General features: G+C 43.4%; 1 protein-coding gene across 2 annotated transcripts in view; it reads left to right on the forward strand.

Annotated features, from left to right (window-relative positions):
* Positions 1–212: 212 nt before the first annotated feature.
* Positions 213–24,104, forward strand: part of LOC121553929 (lysosomal cobalamin transport escort protein LMBD1) — a gene marked incomplete at its 5' end in the record, with an annotated part of 73,160 nt that continues 49,268 nt past the window's right edge. The window contains 5 exon segments of one of the 2 annotated variants that reach the window (XM_045217611.1): positions 213–296; positions 9,485–9,549; positions 10,246–10,348; positions 18,210–18,314; positions 21,749–21,913. In XM_045217611.1, the coding sequence (XP_045073546.1) occupies positions 213–296; positions 9,485–9,549; positions 10,246–10,348; positions 18,210–18,314; positions 21,749–21,913 (522 nt within the window). 2 annotated transcript variants of the gene reach the window in all.

Here is a 24,104-nt window from a genome sequence, read left to right on the forward strand (position 1 = left end):
TCTCTTGCCCTGTTTAGAAGCAGCATCTCTCTCAGTTTTAATTTGTTTATATGACAATAAAAAATAATAAACATAAATCCAAGACAAGCTGCGTAGGTGATAACATTGAGGATGGAATAAAGAATGGTCCGTTCTGGCACGGACAAGGCTTACTAACTACCTCTTTATGGAACAACAGAACCTTCAGTCTTGTTTTCATCCTGGTCCTTTAGGTGCTCCAGAGGCGGGGCAGACATCTGGAGATAGCAGAGAGTCACTGCTGCACCAAGGTTGGATCTGCTCTCAGACCACTCAAGGTGAGACATACAGACACACACAGACACGACACACACACACACACACACACACACACACACACACACACACACACACTCAGGTCCCCATCTAACCAGAAGCCGGTCTGTCATTTAATTTCCGTTAACTTTTCACTTTGAGAACTTAAATGGATTTTACAGTTTCAACCGGTTCCAATACGGTGTGACATTGGAGATGAAAGAGATATTGAAGAATCACGGTCATCTCTCTTTACCTGCTGGAAAGGCACTCGTACACACACAGCAGTCCCAGCTGACGGTTCATCATGTCATCTGTTCCATACAGGAACTAGGAAGGGACACACTGATTATGAGTTAACACATCATCTAGTGTACATCCCAAATGGTGCCCTATTCCCTATATGTGTGATTCTACAGAAGTGGTGCAGATTGCAGTACCACCCCTAAAAAACTATTTAAAAAAAAAAAAACATTTAAGTCTCCACACTTAGGACATGTATTTACATACGTATATGGTCTAATTCAATCCGAGGCAATAACAAAGATACAGTTACATGAATATAATACAACTGCCTTGTTTATACACCGATTTCTATAGAGAGGTGGCTGTCCCAAACCCTGGCTCCTCAACTTCATGTTGGAAATATAAGAAGCTAATGATTTGAGATTTCTTTTGGACCCTATTATTTCACTAGAACATCTTGAGTTGTTCTATTATTAGGTTTAACAATGCTGATCTAATTATTCGCTTTGTTTCGTTTTAAACATATTTTTCAAAACAATGCTATCCCACCTTTTGATGTCATTACTGAAAGACACACAGTAAACGACTTGTAGAAGGAATGTGCCTTAACCCACACCCCTACAGATAACACCGGGTAATGGGATTGCACCCCTCTCCACTATGGCCATAGTGAGTAGTCTGTCTGCAAACATTTTGGAGAAAATGAGTGAGCAAGTTGGTAAATCTTTATGTATTTTTAAGAAGTGTCACTATCGAACATCTATTTCAAGAAATATGGGACTAAAATACATGTTTGCTGGGATGTACATCTGTCCAAATGAAAGAAAGCCATCCATATGCTATCTATGGGGATTCATTAAGCTCTAATGAAATGTTAAAGCAGCCGGCTAGCTTCTGTAACAGTGTATCTTTAACCGAGGGGGTCCAGTCCTAATGACACTCCCAAGACTCACATCTACACAGTAATGAGATGGGAGATATATCTACTGTATGCTCAGGCACCAGCGAGGAATGATGAGCAAAGCAACAGGGAGTGGGGTGCTCCAGAGCAGAGCTACCTACCAGTCTTCTGGTGGTTCTCTGTTTCTGCTGCTGTCATGTGTTAGTGTCTGATTGGCTGTGTGTTGCTCACCAGACATGTTAGATCATATGACACCAGACATGTTAGATAATATGACACCAGACATGTTAGATCATATGACACCAGACATGTTAGATCATATGACACCAGACATGTTAGATCATATGACACCAGACATGTTAGATAATATGACACCAGACATGTTAGATAATATGACACCAGACATGTTAGATAATATGACACCAGACATGTTAGATAATATGACACCAGACATGTTAGATCATATGACACCAGACATGGTAGATAATATGACACCAGACATGTTAGATAATATGACACCAGACATGTTAGATCATATGACACCAGACATGTTAGATCATATGACACCAGACATGTTAGATAATATGACACCAGACATGTTAGATAATATGACACCAGACATGTTAGATAATATGACACCAGACATGTTAGATAATATGACACCAGACATGTTAGATCATATGACACCAGACATGGTAGATATGACACCAGACATGTTAGATCATATGACACCAGACATGTTAGATCATATGACACCAGACATGTTAGATAATATGACACCAGACATGTTAGATAATATGACACCAGACATGTTAGATAATATGACACCAGACATGTTAGATAATATGACACCAGACATGTTAGATCATATGACACCAGACATGGTAGAATATGACACCAGACATGTTAGATAATATGACACCAGACATGTTAGATCATATGACACCAGACATGTTAGATAATAAGACTGGTCATGGCTCACATCAACAGTATAATCCCAGAAACCCTAGACCCACTCCAATTTGCATACCGCCCCAACAGATCCACAGATGATGCAATCTCTATCGCACTCCACACTGCCCTTTCCCACCTGGACAAGAGGAACACCTACGTGAGAATGCTATTCATTGACTACAGCTCAGCATTCAACACCATAGTGCCCTCTAAGCTCATCACTAAGCTAAGGATCCTGGGACTAAACACCTCCCTCTGCAACTGGATCCTGGGACTTCCTGACGGGCCGCCCCAGGTGGGGTAAGGGTAGGTAACAACACATCTGCCACACTGATCCTCAACACGGGGGCCCCTCAGGGGTGCGTGCTCAGTCCCCTCCTGTACTCTCTGTTCACCCATGACTGCATGGCCAGGCACGACTCCAACACCATCATTAAGTTTGCCGACGACACAACAGTGGTAGGCCTGATCACCGACAACGATGAGACAGCCTATAGGGAGGAGGTCAGAGATCTGGCCGTGTGGTGCCAGGACAACAACCTCTCCCTCAACGTGACCAAGACAAAGGAGATGATTGTGGACTACAGGAAAAAAAAGAGGACTGAGCACGCCCCCATTCTCATCGACGGGCTGTAGTGGAACAGGTTGAGAGCTTCCAAGTTCCTTGGTGTCCACATCACCAACGAACTATCATGGTCCAAGCACACCAAGACAGTCGTGAAGAGGGCACCGACAAAGCCTATTCCCCCTCAGGAGACTAAAAAGATTTGGCATGGGTCCTCAGATCCTCAAAAAAATTCTACAGCTGCACCATCGAGAGCATCCTGACTGGTTGCATCACCGCCTGGTATGGCAACTGCTTGGCCTCTGACCGCAAGGCACTACAGAGGGTAGTGCGTACGGCCCAGTACATCACTGGGGCAAAGCTCCCTGCTATCCAAGACCTCTATACCAGGCGGTGTCAGAGGAAGGCCCTCAAAATTGTCAAAGACTCCAGCCACCCTAGTCATAGACTGTTTCTCTGCTACCATGACGGTGAAGCGGTACCGGAGTGCCAAGTCTAGGTCCAAAAGACTTCTCAACAGCTTCTACCCACAAGCCATAAGACTCTGAACAGCTAATCATGGCTACCCGGACTATTTGCACTGCCCCCCACCCCATCCTTTTACGCTGCTGCTACTCTGTTAAGTATTTTGCATAGTCACTTTAACTCTACCCACATGTACATATTACCTCAACTACCTCCAACTATCTTGGTGCCCCCCACATTGACTCTGCACCGTTACCCCCTGTATATATAGCCTCCCTACTGTCACTTTATTTTACTTCTGCTCTTTGTTTTTCTCAACACTTTTTTTTGTTGTTGTTTTATTCTTACTTTTGTTTAAAATAAACGCACTGTTGGTTAAGGGCTGTAAGTAAGCATTTCACTGTAATGTCTGCACTTGTTGTATTCGGCACATGTGACCAATAAAATTTGATTTGATTTGATTTGATTTGAATATGACACCAGACATGTTAGATCATATGACACCAGACATGGTAGATAATATGACACCAGACATGTTAGATAATATGACACCAGACATGTTAGATAATATGACACCAGACATGTTAGATAATATGACACCAGACATGTTAGATAATATGACACCAGACATGTTAGATAATATGACACCAGACATGTTAGATCATATGACACCAGACATGTTAGATCATATGACACCAGACATGTTAGATAATATGACACCAGACATGTTAGATAATATGACACCAGACATGTTAGATAATATGACACCAGACATGTTAGATAATATGACACCAGACATGTTAGATCATATGACACCAGACATGGTAGATCATATGACACCAGACATGTTAGATAATATGACACCAGACATGTTAGATCATATGACACCAGACATGTTAGATCATATGACACCAGACATGTTAGATCATATGACACCAGACATGTTAGATAATATGACACCAGACATGTTAGATAATATGACACCAGACATGTTAGATAATATGACACCAGACATGTTAGATCATATGACACCAGACATGGTAGATAATATGACACCAGACATGTTAGATCATATGACACCAGACATGTTAGATAATATGACACCAGACATGTTAGATCATATGACACCAGACATGTTAGATAATATGACACCAGACATGTTAGATAATATGACACCAGACATGTTAGATAATATGACACCAGACATGTTAGATCATATGACACCAGACATGTTAGATCATATGACACCAGACATGGTAGATAATATGACACCAGACATGTTAGATAATATGACACCAGACATGTTAGATAATATGACACCAGACATGTTAGATAATATGACACCAGACATGTTAGATAATATGACACCAGACATGTTAGATAATATGACACCAGACATGTTAGATAATATGACACCAGACATGGTAGATAATATGACACCAGACATGGTAGATAATATGACACCAGACATGTTAGATCATATGACACCAGACATGTTAGATAATATGACACCAGACATGGTAGATAATATGACACCAGACATGTTAGATAATATGACACCAGACATGTTAGATAATATGACACCAGACATGTTAGATAATATGACACCAGACATGTTAGATAATATGACACCAGACATGGTAGATAATATGACACCAGACATGTTAGATCATATGACACCAGACATGTTAGATCATATGACACCAGACATGTTAGATAGTATGACACCAGACATGTTAGATAATATGACACCAGACATGGTAGATAATATGACACCAGACATGTTAGATAATATGACACCAGACATGTTAGATAATATGACACCAGACATGTTAGATAATATGACACCAGACATGTTAGATCATATGACACCAGACATGTTAGATAATATGACACCATACATGTTAGATAATATGACACCAGACATGTTTGATCATATGACACCAGACATGTTAGATAATATGACACCAGACATGTTAGATCATATGACACCAGACGAGTTAGATAATATGACACCAGACATGTTAGATAATATGACACCAGACATGTTAGATCATATGACACCAGACATGTTAGATCATATGACACCAGACAAGTTAGATAATATGACACCAGACATGTTAGATCATATGACACCAGACATGGTAGATAATATGACACCAGACATGTTAGATCATATGACACCAGACATGTTAGATCATATGACACCAGACATGTTAGATCATATGACACCAGACATGGTAGATCATATGACACCAGACATGGTAGATAATATGACACCAGACATGTTAGATAATATGACACCAGACATGTTAGATCATATGACACCAGACAAGTTAGATAATGACACCAGACATGTTAGATAATATGACACCAGACATGTTAGATAATATGACACCAGACATGTTAGATTATGACACCAGACATGTTAGATCATATGACACCAGACATGTTAGATCATATGACACCAGACATGTTAGATCATATGACACCAGACAAGTTAGATAATATGACACCAGACATGTTAGATCATATGACACCAGACGTGGTAGATCATATGACACCAGACATGTTAGATCACTTCAATGCCTGATCTAACTGTAGCTTAGTTGGTAGAGCATGGCGCTTGCAACGCCAGGGTTGTGGGTTCGTTTCCCACGGGGGGCCAGTATAAAATGTATGCATCTCACTAACTGTAAGTCGCTCTCTGGTTAAGAGCGTCCTAAATGACTAAAATGTAAATGTAAATGGTGAAATCTGACTGGAATGGGATCAAGGACCTTTTCTTGCAACCTGTATGTCTGTTTTACTGTCTGTCTCTCTCTGACTGCTACTTCTTGCTCTTTGGGAGCAAAAGCCAGGCAGCGATCCCTCGAGAGAGCATTGCTACCTACCGGTGTTTCTCTGTTTCGCTCACACACCAGGGCTCTACAGTGCGACCATTTTACTTCCATATGTGCTCCTAAATATATTTGTGAGCGCTACATTTTTCAACTTAGGTGCACATGTGCTCCTTGTTGAAAAGCGTCAGTGTAGAGCCCTGCATACGCTTCTGCTGTGGTGGCTCTAATGCGTTAGTGTCTGGCTGTGTGTCGATCACAGCCCGGTACTTCCTGCAACCTTTCTGTCCAGTCGGTTGGTCTGTCAGGCTGCTGTTGCTTGTCCTTGTGGGTTCTGAAGCCATTATAAAGCATTCACGTAACTAGTATTGGTGTTAAAATGGCTTTATAAATACTTTTGATTGACAGACAGGCGTGTTTGTGAGTGACCCTAGTGAACTCAATATGATGATTTAATCTTGATTGATGTTATTGTATTACATTTTGAATGTATTTACTGTCATCTGCTTCCCTAATGAGCCTCGAGAGACTTTGATGAGGCCTAATTGACTAATTGGTTACTAATGACTAAATTAGCTTAGCTGATAACCATGTAACTGCACCTCAGACAGTAACATTTACCTTCACACCCACACGTCTGGCCAACATACATGTATGTATGATGTTGGTGGGTGATCCCTTGCCCCTCCCATCTTGGTGTATCAGAATGTCCCATTATGAGATGAGAACAATAAAGACAGACAGCTAAATGGACCAGTCTGTCTGTCTGTCTGTCTGGCTGGGTGTCTGTATGTCTGTCTGTCTTGCTGGCTGGCTGGCTGGCTGGCTGGCTGGCTGTCTGTCTGTCTGTCTGTCTGGCTGGGTGTCTGTATGTCTGTCTGTCTTGCTGGCTGGCTGGCTGGCTGGCTGTCTGGCTGGGTGTCTGTCTGTCTGTCTATCTGTCTTGCTGTCTTGCTGTCTGGCTGGCTGGCTGGCTGGCTGGCTGGCTGGCTGGCTGGCTGGCTGGCTTGGCTGTCTGTAGAGGTGAATGGAGAGCAGTAACCACTGCTCCAGGCAGTCTGCTGTATCTGCCTGTGTGAGGCTGTTGCAGTGATCATTAACGTTTAATAGATAGCCCAAGTCCATGCTCAAATATATAGCCTCAATCCAGCCTCAGTCTAAATACCGGAGATGTCTCTGTTCCTTGGCACAGAATTCAGCTTTTATGCCTACACTATTCAGTAACACAAGCTCGCTATTTGGCAGGAACCAAAATAACAATCACTGTTTGTTACAAATGTATAAACTTACACTATAAACTAAAAACAATAAACTATCTTTACATACATTTTCTTTATAAACCTACTTAAAGAATCTAATTCTTTGGCCGACCTTCCTGTAACTAACATTGTGTTGCCTGGCAGCTAACATTCCCTGGAGATGCCAATAGAACACTATGTAAAGATGAACACAATGACAGCCTATAACTGTGTTTCAGAGGCTGCTGTGAGAATAGATGGTGGACACTATAATACAGCTCAGCTTGTAGAATTAGTGTTGCTCCACTGTGCCGGGCCAAAGGCCTTGTGGTGGGGTTTAGTCTGCTCCACTGTGCCGGGCCAAAGGCCTTGTGGTGAGGTTTAGTCTGCTCCTCTGTGCCGGACCAAAGGCCTTGTGGTGAGGTTTAGTCTGCTCCACTGTGCCGGACCAAAGGCCTTGTGGTGAGGTTTAGTCTGCTCCTCTGTGCCGGACCAAAGGCCTTGTGGTGAGGTTTAGTCTGCTCCACTGTGCCGGACCAAAGGCCTTGTGGTGAGGTTTAGTCTGCTCCTCTGTGCCGGGCCAAAGGCCTTGTGGTGAGGTTTAGTCTGCTCCACTGTGCCGGACCAAAGGCCTTGTGGTGAGGTTTAGTCTGCTCCTCTATGCCGGGCCAAAGGCCTTGTGGTGAGGTTTAGTCTGCTCCTCTATGCCGGGCCAAAGGCCTTGTGGTGAGGTTTAGTCTGCTCCTCTGTGCCGGACCAAAGGCCTTGTGGTGAGGTTTAGTCTGCTCCACTGTGCCGGACCAAAGGCCTTGTGGTGGGGTTTAGTCTGCTCCTCTGTGCCGGACCAAAGGCCTTGTGGTGAGGTTTAGTCTGCTCCTCTGTGCCGGGCCAAAGGCCCTGTGGTGGGGTTTAGGGACTGTTTGAAGATGAATACATGGCACCTGAGATACTCCTAATGAAAACACACTGTACTGCAGCACAACCCTGCCACACACACACTGTATGGTATAACAACATAGATCTCCCTTGGCCTGGGGCTCCATGCAAGATCTTACCTCGTGGAGTTGCAATGATCATGAGAACGGTGAGGAATCAGCCCAGAACTACACGGGAGGATCTTGTCAATGATCTCAAGGCAGCTGGGACCATTTCCAATGCTGGAAGGCAAACGCAGCGTTCCACTGGAAATGAATGTACTTCTGGTGTACCAAAACGCAATGACGCAGTCGCTGTGTTCAAAGCGTAAGGGATGGCCTGCATCCTAAATGGCACCCTGTTCCCTATGGGCAGTGGTCAAAAGTAGTGCACTACATAGGGATTAGGGTGCAATGGGGGACACGGCCGTGGTCATTACAGAGATACTACGTTGTTCTCAGAGAGACAGCATATTCTGAAGGAGACAAAGACTGTCAGACATGATTGGGCTCAGCAAGGTGATCATGTTTGTGTGTGTGTTGTGGGGTGTCTGTATCTGGCATATGTGTGTCCATGTGTTTGCCTGTATATTTCCCCTGGTGACTTGAGGGCAGGAGGGCCGCTGGCAGACGAGCAGACAGACAGACACTGGTCTGGGCCTCTGTTTCACCTCCCCTGCCTCCATGTCACCTTTGGCAGCAGCGGCAGACTGCACTCTGTGCCCAGCCAGTCCATATGGCCATGCTTTGACTAATGACATGACCCATAGGTTAAAGTCTTAAGGCCCATGGGACACGTTTCCTTCCCCTCTGCATGGGGTCTACGGCATGAAGGATATTAATACCTAACACTTCCCTTGTGCTGATGCCTTCAACAACATAACATCTCTTTTGTTTTCTCTCTCTCTTTCTGTCTCTTTTCTCTCTCTTTTTTATTTATTTCTCTGTCTCCCTCCTCTTTCTCTATCTCTCCCTGTCTCTCCCTCCTCTCTCTCTCTTTCTCTCTCTCTCTCTCTCTCCCTCTGTCTCTCCCTCCTCTCTCTCCCTTTCTCTATCTCTCTCCCTCTCTCCCTCTGTCTCTCCCTCAGATTCTGCTGGGAATTTTCTTCATCCTGGTTGCTCTGCTGTTTGTTGTTGCTCTGTTCATTTCAAAGTAAGTAGACTACTGTACACCTAACCTGCAATAACAATGTAATGCAGAGTCACTCTTATTTAGTACAACACATTACAGTATTACTGTCTCTGGGTACCATAGTAACAGTTAGTATAGATAGGACAGCCCATGTCACACAGACAGTGTTGTTACTAAGACTCATGAGTCACACAGACAGTCAGCTCTAGTAATTGTAGTTAGTGTAGCCAGTGAAGTTGCAGGGTCCTGACAGGATGATTGTAGTTAGTGTAGCCAGTGAAGTTGCAGGGTCCTGACAGGGTGATTGTAGTTAGTGTAGCCAGTGAAGTTGCAGGGTCCTGACAGGGTGATTGTAGTTAGTGTAGCCAGTGAAGTTGCAGGGTCCTGACGGTGTAATTGTAGTTAGTGTAGCCAGTGAAGTTGCAGGGTCCTGACGGTGTAATTGAAGTTGCAGTGTGCCGTCATATCTCATGTCTGATAAAAGTTAATATGGGTTTATGATGCATAGTTGAAGTAAAGTAAAATGGTTTGTGTCTGTTATAGTAACGTGCTGTTAAACTAATGTCAAATGGTTTGTGTCTGTGAATGTACACGCCTGTGAACAATAATTTCCTTGGAAGACTAAACTACTCTACTCTGCTCTGCTCTACTCTATTCTGCTTTGTTCTGTTCTGCTCTGCTCTGCTCTGCTCTGTTCTGTTATTTTCTACTCGGCAGTTTGGACAAAGCTCTTCACTCCGCTGGCATCAGTTCTGGCTTCATGGTGTTTGGCACCAACCTGACCAACCCTCTGAATGAACTCCTACTGACTCTACAGCCTGTGAGTACTGTTTGGTGCGTGTGTGTGCGTAGATGAATGCACTTACTGGAAGTCTCTCTGAATAAGAGCGTCTGCTAAATGACAAAACATGTAAAGTGTGTGTGTGTGTGTGTGTGTGTGTGTGTGTGTGTGTGTGTGTGTGTGTGCGCGCACACCCTGTGAGTATATTGGAACCCCTCTTTCCTTAAAGTGGGATAATGTTACATGCCGTTGGCCTCAGTGGGATAATGTTACATGCCGTTGGCCTCAGTAGGATAATGTTCCATGCCGTTGGCCTCAGTGGGATAATGTTACATGCCGTTGGCCTCAGTAGGATAATGTTTCATGCCGTTGGCCTCAGTGGGATAATGTTCCATGCCGTTGGCCTCAGTGGGATAATGTTCCATGCCGTTGGCCTCAGTGGGATAATGTTTCCTGCCGTTGGCCTCAGTAGGATAATGTTCCATGCCGTTGGCCTCGGTGGGATAAATATTCCTTGCCGTTGGCCTCAGCGGGATAATGTTCATAATTTTGCCAATCTCATATTATCTAGAATAATTAATTATATTACTAAAACAGTACAGGTCACAGGGGGTCAACCAGTATCTTTTACCATAATAACACATTATTAAGTACATGCCATGTTCCAGGCAATTTTAAATTACTTTTAGATCTTACTTTATCTTAAGTGGTGGAATCGTAAGTGGCTCGGTATAGTTTTAATTGAGTACTTAACTGTATTTGACTTTAATTTGATCTTAGGAGTGGATTGGTAGGCGTTCTGGTGCCTTGGTATGTAATAGTTCCAGAGCCTCCCTACGTCATTGTTCTCAAATCAGCTAATTAGATCAAGAAGTATTAGAGAGAGGATGGGTCCCAAATGGCACCCCATTCCCTATATAGTGCACTACTTTTGACAAGATCCCAATGGGCCATGGTCAAAACTATTGCACTACATAGGGAATAGGGTGCCATTTGGGACACAGTCAGAGAGAAGTCCTGGCCATTGATTTCTGCAATTAGAGTAGGATACTTTAATTAAAATATATTATTCCCCCTAGACCCATAGCTTATTCATAATGGCTTCTCTGTGATGTGAATGACCAAAACCCTGGGTTCCTAATCCCTATATAGTGCACTACTTTTGAGCGATAGAGGGAGAGAGAAAGAGAGAGAAAAAGTTGTTCAATTATATATAGGACATAGGCTGCTATTTGAGACTCATCCAGCCCCTGATTTGCTTGTAGGAGGATATGATGATGGAAATTCTAAAGGTCACTGTGTATTTTACTAATATTTAAAATGCATGTCAAGTCCAGTAGGAGTTATGACCGTAAAGCTGCCAAAGTGCCAGGCATTAACATTTCCTCCACAGTGACGTGCAGCCAAAGCAACTCTCTGGATGGTAATTTTCAGTCAGCGTGACTTTCAAAGAGTTTTCCCCCCACAAAAGTTTTTGTTTTTTGTTTTTGTTTTTTTTGCGACCCACTGAAGCGAACGCACACACACCTAGACACACACACACACACACACACACACCTAGACACACATACACACACCTACAGTGTTTCTCAATATGCATACTACCGTGCTCCATACTTTCATGCTCCGAGTGCATTCTCCGAGGACGTTCTCTTGAGTACGTTCTTGTGAGGGCGAGAGTGTGGAGAACGCATAAAACATTACATTTGAGAAGCACTCCCCCTACTGTATTACCTCACGCAGCATCTCCCCATTCACTGAACCTTCTTCCAGCCAGGACAATCGCAACAATAGAGACCAAACAAGATATACACAAAGCAAACGTTTTACTTCACAACTATCAGCTAGCTATATGTGAATCGGAATAATCTAGTTAAACAGGCAAAAATGACCTAAAATGAATGGAATGCAAGGTAGATGTACATTTTCCGTGGGTAGCTAGCTACCAATTCTTCGTGGCTAGCTAGCTCTATTGACTTACTATGGACTTACAGTGGGGAAAAAAAGTATTTAGTCAGCCACCAATTGTGCAAGTTCTCCCACTTTAAAAAGATGAGAGAGGCCTGTAATTTTCATCATAGGTACACGTCAACTATGACAGACAAAATGAGAAAAAAATCCAGAAAATCACATTGTAGGATTTTTAATGAATTTATTTGCAAATTATGGTGGAAAATAAGTATTTGGTCAATAACAAAAAGTTTCTCAATACTTTTGTTATATACCCTTTGTTGGCAATGACACAGGTCAAACGTTTTCTGTAAGTCTTCACAAGGTTTTCACACACTGTTGCTGGTATTTTGGCCCATTCCTCCATGCAGATCTCCTCTAGAGCAGTGATGTTTTGCGGCTGTCGCTGGGCAACACAGACTTTCAACTCCCTCCAAAGATTTTCTATGGGGTTGAGATCTGGAGACTGGCTAGGCCACTCCAGGACCTTGAAATGCTTCTTACGAAGCCACTCCCGTTGCCGGGCAGTGTGTTTGGGATCATTGTCATGCTGAAAGACCCAGACACGTTTCATCTTCAATGCCCTTGCTGATGGAAGGAGGTTTTCACTCAAAATCTCACGATACATGGCCCCATTCATTCTTTCCTTTACACGGATCAGTCGTCCTGGTCCATTTGCAGAAAAACAGCCCCAAAGCATGATGTTACCACCCCCATGCTTCACAGTAGGGTATGGTGTTCTTTGGATGCAACTCAGCATTCTTTGTCCTCCAAACACGACGAGTTGAGTTTTTACCAAAAAGTTATATTTTGGTTTCATAGGACATTCTCCCAATCCTCTTCTGGATCATCCAAATGCACTCCTAGCAAACTTCAGATGGGCCTGGACATGTACTGGCTTAAGGCAGGGGGGACACGTCTGGCACTGCAGGATTTTAGTCCCTGGCGGCGTAGTGTGTTACTGATGGTAGGCTTTGTTACTTTGGTCCCAGCTCTCTGCAGGTCATTCACTAGGTCCCCCTGTGTGGTTCGGGATTTTTGCTCACCGTTCTTGTGATCATTTTGACCCCACGGGGTGAGATCTTGCGTGGAGCCCCAGATCGAGGAGGGAGATTATCAGTGGTCTTGTATCTTCCATTTCCTAATAATTGCTCCACAGTTGATTTCTTCAAACCAAGCTGCTTACCTGTTGCAGATTCAGTCTTCCCAGCCTGGTGCAGGTCTACAATTTTGTTTCTGGTGTCCTTTGACAGCTATTTGGTCTTGGCCATAGTGGAGTTTGGAGTGTGACTGTTTGAGGTTGTGGACAGGTGTCTTTTATACTGATAACAAGTTCAAACAGGTGCCATTAATACAGGTAACGTAAGTGGAGGACAGAGGAGCCTCTTAAAGAAGAAGTTACAGGTCTGTGAGAGCCAGAAATCTTGCTTGTTTGTAGGTGACCAAATATTTATTTTCCACCATAATTTGCAAATAAATTCATTAAAAATCCTACAATGTGATTTTCTGGATCTTTTTTCCTCAATTTGTCTGTCATAGTTGACGTGTACCTATGATGAAAATTACAGGCCTCTCTCATCTTTTTAAGTGGGAGAACTTGCACAATTGGTGGCTGACTAAATACTTTTTTTTCCCACTGTAGCTAGCTACCCATTCACTGAACCTTATTCCAGCCGGGACAATGGCAAGAGACAAAAACAAGATATAAACACAGCAAACGTTTTACTTCATAACTATCAGCTAGCTATATGTGAATCGTAATAATGTAGCTAACCCAGATAGTTTACAGGCAAAAATGACCTAAAACTAATGTTATGCAAGGTAGATGTCAATTATTTGTGAGTAGCTAGCTAGCTAACTATTCTTCGTGGCTATCTGGCTAGCAAACAGTACTAGTAGCTAGCCAGTTAGCCCTATTAACTTACTACAGGCTTGCGACCTACAAACAGTGGGTTTTGTAGTCAGGTGAACATGCTAAAATTAACGCAGCATGTATTTATTAACGTATAAAGATTGAATATTGTAGTCAGGCAACATATGAGATGTGAATAGGCAACATTTAATTCCAAAGTCGGAGTGTAATTTCTCTTGCTCCAGCTCAAATAATGGCCTCCATTGATTTCAATAAATTTTGCGTCATTTTATACGTGGGTGCATCCTATTTCTGTGCATACTTTCCGTTGAAGCTTGCATCGGTGGATGCTTCAAAATATGTACAAACAGAGTACGCATTCGAAAAGTGCCCTCTGTGCTCCGTTTCGCATACTTTGATTTGGACTCATTCTCTGACCCTCCCGTGCTCCAATTTGCGTGCACACACACACATACAGTGCCTTGCAAAAGTATTCATCCCCCTTGGCGTTTTTCATTTTTTGTTGCATTACAACCTGTAATTTAAATTGATTTTTATTTGGATTTCATGTAATGGACATACACAAAATAATCAAAATTGGTGAAGTGAAATGAAAAAAATAGCTTGGTGCGTACATATGTATTCACCCCCTTTGCTATGAAGCCCCTAAATAAGATCTGGTGCAACAAATTACCTTCAGAAGTCACATAATTAGTTAAATAAAGTCCACCTGTGTGCAATCTAAGTGTCACATGATCTCAGTATATATACACCTGTTTTGAAAGGCCCCAGAGTCTGCAACACCACTAAGCAAGGGGCACCACCAAGCAAGCGGCACCATGAACATTTTTAAATTTGACATTTTAGTCATTTAGCAGACGCTCTTATCCAGAGCGACTTACAGTTAGTGAATACATATATTTTTTTTATACTGGCCCCCCGTGGGAATCGAACCCACAACCCTGGCGTTGCAAACGCCATGCTCTATCAACTGAGCTACATCCCTGCCGGCCATTCCCTCCCCTACCCTGGACGACGCTGGGCCAATTGTGCGCCGCCCATGAGTCTCCCGGTCGCGGCCGGCTGCGACAGAGCCTGGATTCGAACCAGGATCTCTAGTGGCACAGTTAGCACTGCGATGCAGTGCCTTAGACCACTGCGCCACTCAGGGAGACCAAGGAGCTCTCCAAACAGGTCAGGGACAAAGTTGTGGAGAAGTATAGATCAGGGTTAGGTTATAAAAAAATATCTGAAACTTTGAACATCCCACGGAGCACCATTTAATCCATTATTAAAACATTTAAAGAATATGGCACCACAACAAACCTGCCAAGAGAGGGCCGCCCGCCAAAATCACGGCCCAGGCAAGGAGGGCATTAATCAGAGAGGCAACAAAGAGACCAAAGATAACCCTGAAGGAGCTGCAAAGCTCCACAGCGGAGATTGGAGTATCTGTCCATAGGACCACTTTAAGCCGTACACTCCACAGAGCTGGGCTTTACGAAAGAGTGGCCAGAAAAAAGCCATTGCTTAAAGAAAAGAAAAAAAAGCAAACTTGTTTGGTGTTCGCCAAAAGGCATGTGGGAGACTCCCCAAACATATGGAAGAAGGTACTCTGGTCAGATGAGACTAAAATTGAGCTTTTTGAAAATCAAGGAAAACTCTATGTCTGGCGCAAAACACAACTCCTCTCATCACCCCGAGAACACCATCCCCATAGTGAAGCATGGTGGTGGCAGCATCATGCTGTGGGGATGTATTTCATCGGCAGGGACTGGGAAACTGGTCAGAATTGAAGGCATGATGGATGACGCTAAATACAGGGACATTCTTGAGGGAAACCTGTCAGCAGGACAATGACCCTAAGCATACTGCTAAAGCAACACTTGAGTGGTTTAAGGGGGAAACATTTAAATTTATTGGAATGGCCTAGTCAAAGCCCGGACCTCAATCCAATTGAGAATCTGTGGTATGACTTAAAGATTGCTGTACACCAGCGGAACCCATCCAACTTGAAGGAGCTGGAGCAGTTTTGCCTTGAAGAATGGGCAAAATCCCAGTGGCTAGATGTGCCAAGCTTATAGAGACATACCCCAAGAGACTTGCAGCTGTAATTGCTGCAAAAGATGGCTCTACAAAATATTGACATTGGGGGGGGGTGAATAGTTATGCACGCTGAAGTTTTCAGTTTTTTTGTCATACTTCTTGTTTGTTTCACAATAAAAAATATTTTGCGTCTTCAAAGTTGTAGGCATGCTGTGTAAATGAAATTATACAAACCCCCCAAAATCCATTTTATTTCCAGGTTGTAAGGCAACAAAATAGGAAAAATGCCAAGGGGGGTGAATACTTTCGCAAGCCACTGTACACACACACACCTCGTATTTCAACACTCTCCATTGTCTTGGCTACACTTTTGAGGATTAATGGGCCAGGACAATGTGTTACAGTACAACATACTACTGCCAGGACAGAGTGTTACATTACAGCAGACTACTGCCAGGACAGAGTGTTACAGGACAGCAGACTACTGCCAGGACAGAGTGTTACATTACAGCAGACTACTGCCAGGACAGTGTGTTACATTACAGCAGACTACTGCCAGGACAGAGTGTTACATTACAGCAGACTACTGCCAGGACAGAGTGTTACAGGACAGCAGACTACTGCCAGGACAGAGTGTTACATTACAGCAGACTACTGCCAGGACAGTGTGTTACATTACAGCAGACTACTGCCAGGACAGAGTGTTACATTACAGCAGACTACTGCCAGGACAGAGTGTTACAGGACAGCAGACTACTGCCAGGACAGAGTGTTATAGTACAGCAGACTACTGCCAGGACAGAGTGTTACATTACAGCAGACTACTGCCAGGACAGAGTGTTACATTACAGCAGACTACTGGCAGGACAGAGTGTTACATTACAGCAGACTACTGCCAGGACAGTGTGTTACATTACAGCAGACTACTGCCAGGACAGAGTGTTACATTACAGCAGACTACTGCCAGGACAGAGTGTTACATTACAGCAGACTACTGCCAGGACAGAGTGTTACATTACAGCAGACTACTGCCAGGACAGAGTGTTACAGTACAGCAGACTACTGCCAGGACAGAGTGTTACAGTACAGCAGACTACTGCCAGGACAGAGTGTTACATTACAGCAGACTACTGCCAGGACAGAGTGTTACAGTACAGCAGACTACTGCCAGGACAGTGTGTTACATTACAGCAGACTACTGCCAGGACATAGTGTTACATTACAGCAGACTACTGCCAGGACAGAGTGTTACAGGACAGCAGACTACTGCCAGGACAGAGTGTTACATTACAGCAGACTACTGCCAGGACAGAGTGTTACATTACAGCAGACTACTGCCAGGACAGAGTGTTACATTACAGCAGACTACTGCCAGGACAGTGTGTTACATTACAGCAGACTACTGCCAGGACAGAGTGTTACATTACAGCAGACTACTGCCAGGACAGAGTGTTACATTACAGCAGACTACTGCCAGGACAGAGTGTTACATTACAGCAGACTACTGCCAGGACAGAGTGTTACAGTACAGCAGACTACTGCCAGGACAGTGTGTTACATTACAGCAGACTACTGCCAGGACAGAGTGTTACATTACAGCAGACTACTGCCAGGACAGAGTGTTACATTACAGCAGACTACTGCCAGGACAGAGTGTTACATTACAGCAGACTACTGCCAGGACAGAGTGTTACATTACAGCAGACTACTGCTGCTAATTGCCCCATCTCAACACAACTATCACTATGTGTGTGTTTATACACCGATGAGTGTGGTTGGTTTCCCTCAGGATACTGTGATGATGCCCTGTTGAAAAGGAATGAGTTGGGAGCTATCACACTCTCTCTATCTCTGTCTCTATCTCTGTCTCTGTCTCTGTCTCTCTCTCTCTCTCTCTGTCTGTCTGTGTCTCTCTCTCTCTCGCTCTCTCTCTCTGTCTGTCTGTGTCTCTCTCTCTCTCGCTCTCTCTGTCTGTCTGTCTGTCTCTTACTCTCTCGTCTCTCTCGTTCTTTCGCTCTCTCGCTCTCTAACCTTTGACTTGATTTCTGCCAGGTGTTCCCGTTGGATTATGTCCTGATCACTGTGATCACCATGTACTTTGTGTTCACCTCCATGGCCGGCATCAGGAACATGGGCATCTGGTTCTTCTGGATACGGGTAAGGACAGGACAGCTCCCCGCACACACACACACTCGCCCTTTCACATAATAGATTTTATATAATCTCATTGCTACATCCTATGTGGGGTAGATTAACCTGCTTTCTGTCTTTTTCCACGATTATCTTTCAGACATACTATCTATAACTGCATGGTTCCTGTCTCTATAACTTCCTAGGAGACATTCTGTATTGTTTTTAACTAGCTGGCAGACATACTAATCTAACTGACAGCAGATATACTAATCTAACTGACAGCAGACATACTCATCTAACTGACAGCAGATATACTAATCTAACTGACAGCAGACATACTCATCTAACTGACAGCAGATATACTAATCTAACAGACAGCAGACATACTAATCTAACTGACAGCAGACATACTAATCTAACTGACAGCAGACATACTAATCTAACTGACAGCAGATATACTCATCTAACTGACAGCAGACATACTCATCTAACTGACAGCAGATATACTAATCTAACTGACAGCGGATATACTCATCTAACTGACAGCAGACATACTAATCTAACTGTCAGCAGACATACTAATCTAACTGACAGCAGAAATACTAATCTAACTGACAGCAGATATACTAATCTGACAGCAGACATACTAATCTAACTGACAGCAGACATACTAATCTAACTGACAGTAGACATATTAATCTAACTGACAGCAGACATACTAATCTCGCTGACAGCAGACATACTAATCTAACTGACAGCAGACATACTAATCTAACTGACAGTAGACATATTAATCTAACTGACAGCAGACATACTAATCTAACTGTAATGTGTTCGCTGACAGCAGACATACTAATCTAACTGACAGCAGATATACTAATCTAACTGACAGCAGATACAGTTGAAGTCGGAAGTTTACATACACTTAGGTTGAGTCATTAAAACTCGTTTTTTCAACCACTCCACACATTTCTTTTTAACAAACTATAGTTTTGGCAAGTCAGTTAGGACATCTACTTTGTGCATGACACAAGTAATGTTTCCAACAATTGTTTACAGACAGATTATTTCACTTATAATTCACTGTATGACAATTCCAGTGGGTCAGAAGTTTACATACACTAAGTTGACTGTGCCTTTAAACAGCTTTGAAAATTCCAGAAAATGATGTCATGGCTTTAGAAGCTTCTGATAGGTTAATTGACATAATTTGAGTCAATTGGAGGTGTACATGTTGATGTATTTCAAGGCCTACCTTCAAATTCAGTGTCTCTTTGCTTGACATCATGGGAAAATTAAAAAACATCAGCCAAGACCTCAGAAAAGAAATTGTAGACCTCTACAAGTCTGGTTCATCCTTGAGAGCAATTTCCAAACGCCTGAAGGTACCACGTTCATCTGTACAAACAATAGTACGCAAGTATGAACACCATGGGACCACACAGCCGTCATACTGCTCAGGAAGGAGACACGTTCTGTCTCCTAGAGATTAACGTACTTTGGTGTGAAAAGTGCAAATCAATCCCAGAACAACAGCAAAGGACCTTGTGAAGATGCTGGAGAAAACAGGTACAAAAGTATCTATATTCACAGTAAAATGAGTCCTATATCGACATAACCTGAAAGGCCGCTCAGCAAGGAAGAAGCCACTGCTCCAAAACCGCCATAAAAAATCCAGACTACGGTTTGCAACTGCACATGGGGACAAAGATCGTACTTTTTGGAGAAATGTCCTCTGGTCTGATGGAACAAAAATAGAACTGTTTGGCCATAATGACCATCGTTATGTTTGGAGGAAAAAGGGGGTGAGGCTTGCAAGCCGAAGAACACCATCCCAACCGTGACGCACGGGGGTGGCAGCATCATGCTGTAGGGGTGCTTTGCTGCAGGAGGGACTGGTGCACTTCACAAAATAGATGGCATCATGAGGAAGGAAAATTATGTGGATATATTGAAGCAACATCTCAAGACATCAGTTAGGAAGTTAAAGCTTGGTCGCAAATGGGTCTTCCAAATGGACAATGACCCCAAGCATACTTCCAAAGTTGTGGCAAAATGGCTTAAGGACAACAAAGTCAAGGTATTGGAGTGGCAATCACAAAGCCCTGACCTCAATCCTATAGAACATTTGTGGGCAGAACTGAAAAAGTGTGTGCGAGCAAGGAGGCCTTCAAACCTTACACCAGCTCTGTCAGGAGGAGTGGGCCAAAATTCACTCAACTTATTGTGGGAAGCTTGTGGAAGGCTACCCAAAACGTTTGACCCAAGTTAAACAATTTAAAGGCAATGCTACCAAATACTAATTGAGTGTATGTAAACTTCTGACTCAATGGGAATGTGATGAAATAAATAAAAGCTGAAATAAATCGTTCTCTCTACTATTATTCTGACATTTCACCTTCTTAAAATAAAGTGGTGATCCTAACTGACCTAAGACAGGGAATTTTTACTAGGATTAAATGTCAGGAATTGTGAAAAACTGAGTTTAAATGTATTTGGCTAAAGTGTCTGTAAACTTCCAACTTCAACTGTATACTCATCTAACTGACAGCAGATATACGCATCTAACTGACAGCAGACATACTAATCTAACTGACAGCAGACATCTAACTGTCAGCAGACATACTAATCTAACTGACAGCAGACATACTAATCTAACTGTCAGCAGACATACTAATCTAACTGACAGCAGACATACTAATCTAACTGACAGCAGACATACTAATCTAACTGTCAGCAGACATACTAATCTAACTGACAGCAGACATACTAATCTAACTGACAGCAGACATACTAATCTAACTGACAGCAGACATACTAATCTAACTGACAGCAGACATACTAATCTAACTGTTCAGCAGACATACTAATCTAACTGACAGCAGACATACTAATCTAACTGACAGCAGACATACTAATCTATCTGTAATGTGTTGTCTGACAGCAGACATACTAATCTAACTGTAATGTGTTGTCTGACAGCAGACATACTAATCTAACTGTAATGTGTTGTCTGACAGCAGACATACTAATCTAACTGACAGCAGACATACTAATCTAACTGTAATGTGTTGTCTGACAGCAGACATACTAATCTAACTGTAATGTGTTGTCTGACAGCAGACATACTAATCTAACTGACAGCAGACATACTAATCTAACTGTAATGTGTTGTCTGACAGCAGACATACTAATCTAACTGTAATGTGTTGTCTGACAGCAGACATACTAATCTAACTGTAATGTGTTGTCTGACAGCAGACATACTAATCTAACTGACAGCAGACATACTAATCTAACTGTAATGTGTTGTCTGACAGCAGACATACTAATCTAACTGTAATGTGTTGTCTGACAGCAGACATACTAATCTAACTGACAGCAGACATACTAATCTAACTGTAATGTGTTGTCTGACAGCAGACATACTAATCTAACTGTAATGTGTTGTCTGTCAGCTGTACAAGATCAGACCCAAGAGAACCCGTCCCCAGGCCCTCCTCTTCCTCTGCATGATTCTACTGCTGATTGTCCTTCACACCAGCTTCATGATCTACAGCCTGGCCCCGCAGTACGTCATGTACGGGAGTCAGAACTACCTGCTGCAGGTGACCACAGGCTGGGTGGGTGTGTGTGTGTGTGTGTGTGTGTGGAGGGGGTGGGTGGGTGTGTGGGGGTGTGGTGTGTGTGTGTGTGTGTGGGGGGCGGGGTTAAATCTTGTGTAAAAAAACAAGTCTTTAATAAGGTTAGAACTGAGCAAATATATTTTAATGAGCATAAATCCACATCACTCACACACACCACTACAGTTCACCCCTATACCCAGCCTCATTCATCATCTCTCTGGCATTAATACCAGCGACTCCTTCTAAACCATTGTAGTAGGAAACCAGGGGATTTATAACTTAAGCCCTGCCCTAACATTCTTCCATTTAGGTTTCAGTGTCAATTTGGGTGGATTAAACCTAACAAACTCTGAAGGAGTGAGGGTTACATCCTCCTGAAGGAGTGATGGTTACATCCACCTGAATCCTCCTGAAGGAGTTAATGTTACATCCTCCTGAAGGAGTGAGGGTTACATCCTCCTGAAGGAGTGAGGAGTGAGGGTTACATCCTCCTGAAGGAGTGAGGGTTACATCCTCCTTAATGAGTGAGGGTTACATCCTCCTGAAGGAGTGAGGAGTGAGGGTTACATCCTCCTGAATCCTCCTGAAGGAGTTAATGTTACATCCTCCTGAAGGAGTGAGGGTTACATCCTCCTGAAGGAGTGAGGAGTGAGGGTTACATCCTCCTTAATGAGTGAGGGTTACATCCTCCTGAAGGAGTGAGGGTTACATCCTCCTTAATGAGTGAGGGTTACATCCTCCTGAAGGAGTGATGGTTACATCCACCTGAATCCTCCTGAAGGAGTGAGGGTTACATCCTCCTGAAGGAGTGAGGAGTGAGGGTTACATCCTCCTGAAGGAGTGAGGGTTACATCCTCCTTAATGAGTGAGGGTTACATCCTCCTGAAGGAGTGAGGGTTACATCCTCCTTAATGAGTGAGGGTTACATCCTCCTGAAGGAGTGAGGAGTGAGGGTTACATCCTCCTGAATCCTCCTGAAGGAGTTAATGTTACATCCTCCTGAAGGAGTGAGGGTTACATCCTCCTGAAGGAGTGAGGAGTGAGGGTTACATCCTCCTGAAGGAGTGAGGGTTACATCGTCCTGAATCCTCCTGAAGGAGTGAGGAGTGAGGGTTACATCCTCCTGAAGGAGTGAGTGTTACATCCTCCTGAAGGAGTGAGGGTTACATCCTCCTGAAGGAGTGAGGGTTACGTCGTCCTGAATCCTCCTGAAGGAGTTAATGTTACATCCTCCTGAAGGAGTGAGGGTTACATCCTCCTGAAGGAGTGAGGAGTGAGGGTTACATCCTCCTTAATGAGTGAGGGTTACATCCTCCTGAAGGAGTGAGGGTTACATCCTCCTTAATGAGTGAGGGTTACATCCTCCTGAAGGAGTGATGGTTACATCCACCTGAATCCTCCTGAAGGAGTGAGGGTTACATCCTCCTGAAGGAGTGAGGAGTGAGGGTTACATCCTCCTGAAGGAGTGAGGGTTACATCCTCCTTAATGAGTGAGGGTTACATCCTCCTGAAGGAGTGAGGGTTACATCCTCCTTAATGAGTGAGGGTTACATCCTCCTGAAGGAGTGAGGAGTGAGGGTTACATCCTCCTGAATCCTCCTGAAGGAGTTAATGTTACATCCTCCTGAAGGAGTGAGGGTTACATCCTCCTGAAGGAGTGAGGAGTGAGGGTTACATCCTCCTGAAGGAGTGAGGGTTACATCGTCCTGAATCCTCCTGAAGGAGTGAGGAGTGAGGGTTACATCCTCCTGAAGGAGTGAGTGTTACATCCTCCTGAAGGAGTGAGGGTTACATCCTCCTGAAGGAGTGAGGGTTACGTCGTCCTGAATCCTCCTGAAGGAGTGAGGTTTGGTTATATCCTTCTAAATTGGTGGATATAATGTACAGTACTGACAGTGAAATGTATTTCAGTCTGGTAAACAGCTGCCATTCCTTTTGATTTGATTTGAATCTCTATTGGCTTGTTCTTTGTTTCTCCTTCATAATGATTATGTCCTGTTGTTGTTGTTGTATTGTCTAGGGTATTGGCCAATTGTCATGGAATTAAACTTGGCTTTGGTTCATGGTTGGTTGAAGGATAAACATGTGCTTTTAAATGTAAATGGCAGTACACCAAAATATGATAACAAACAGTCATTGCATTAGCTACATTCGGAGCATTCGCTACATTAGCTGCATTAGCTGCCTA

Source organism: Coregonus clupeaformis, unplaced genomic scaffold (genome assembly GCF_020615455.1).
Source record: "Coregonus clupeaformis isolate EN_2021a unplaced genomic scaffold, ASM2061545v1 scaf1145, whole genome shotgun sequence".
In the NCBI taxonomy this organism is placed as follows: domain Eukaryota; kingdom Metazoa; phylum Chordata; class Actinopteri; order Salmoniformes; family Salmonidae; genus Coregonus; species Coregonus clupeaformis.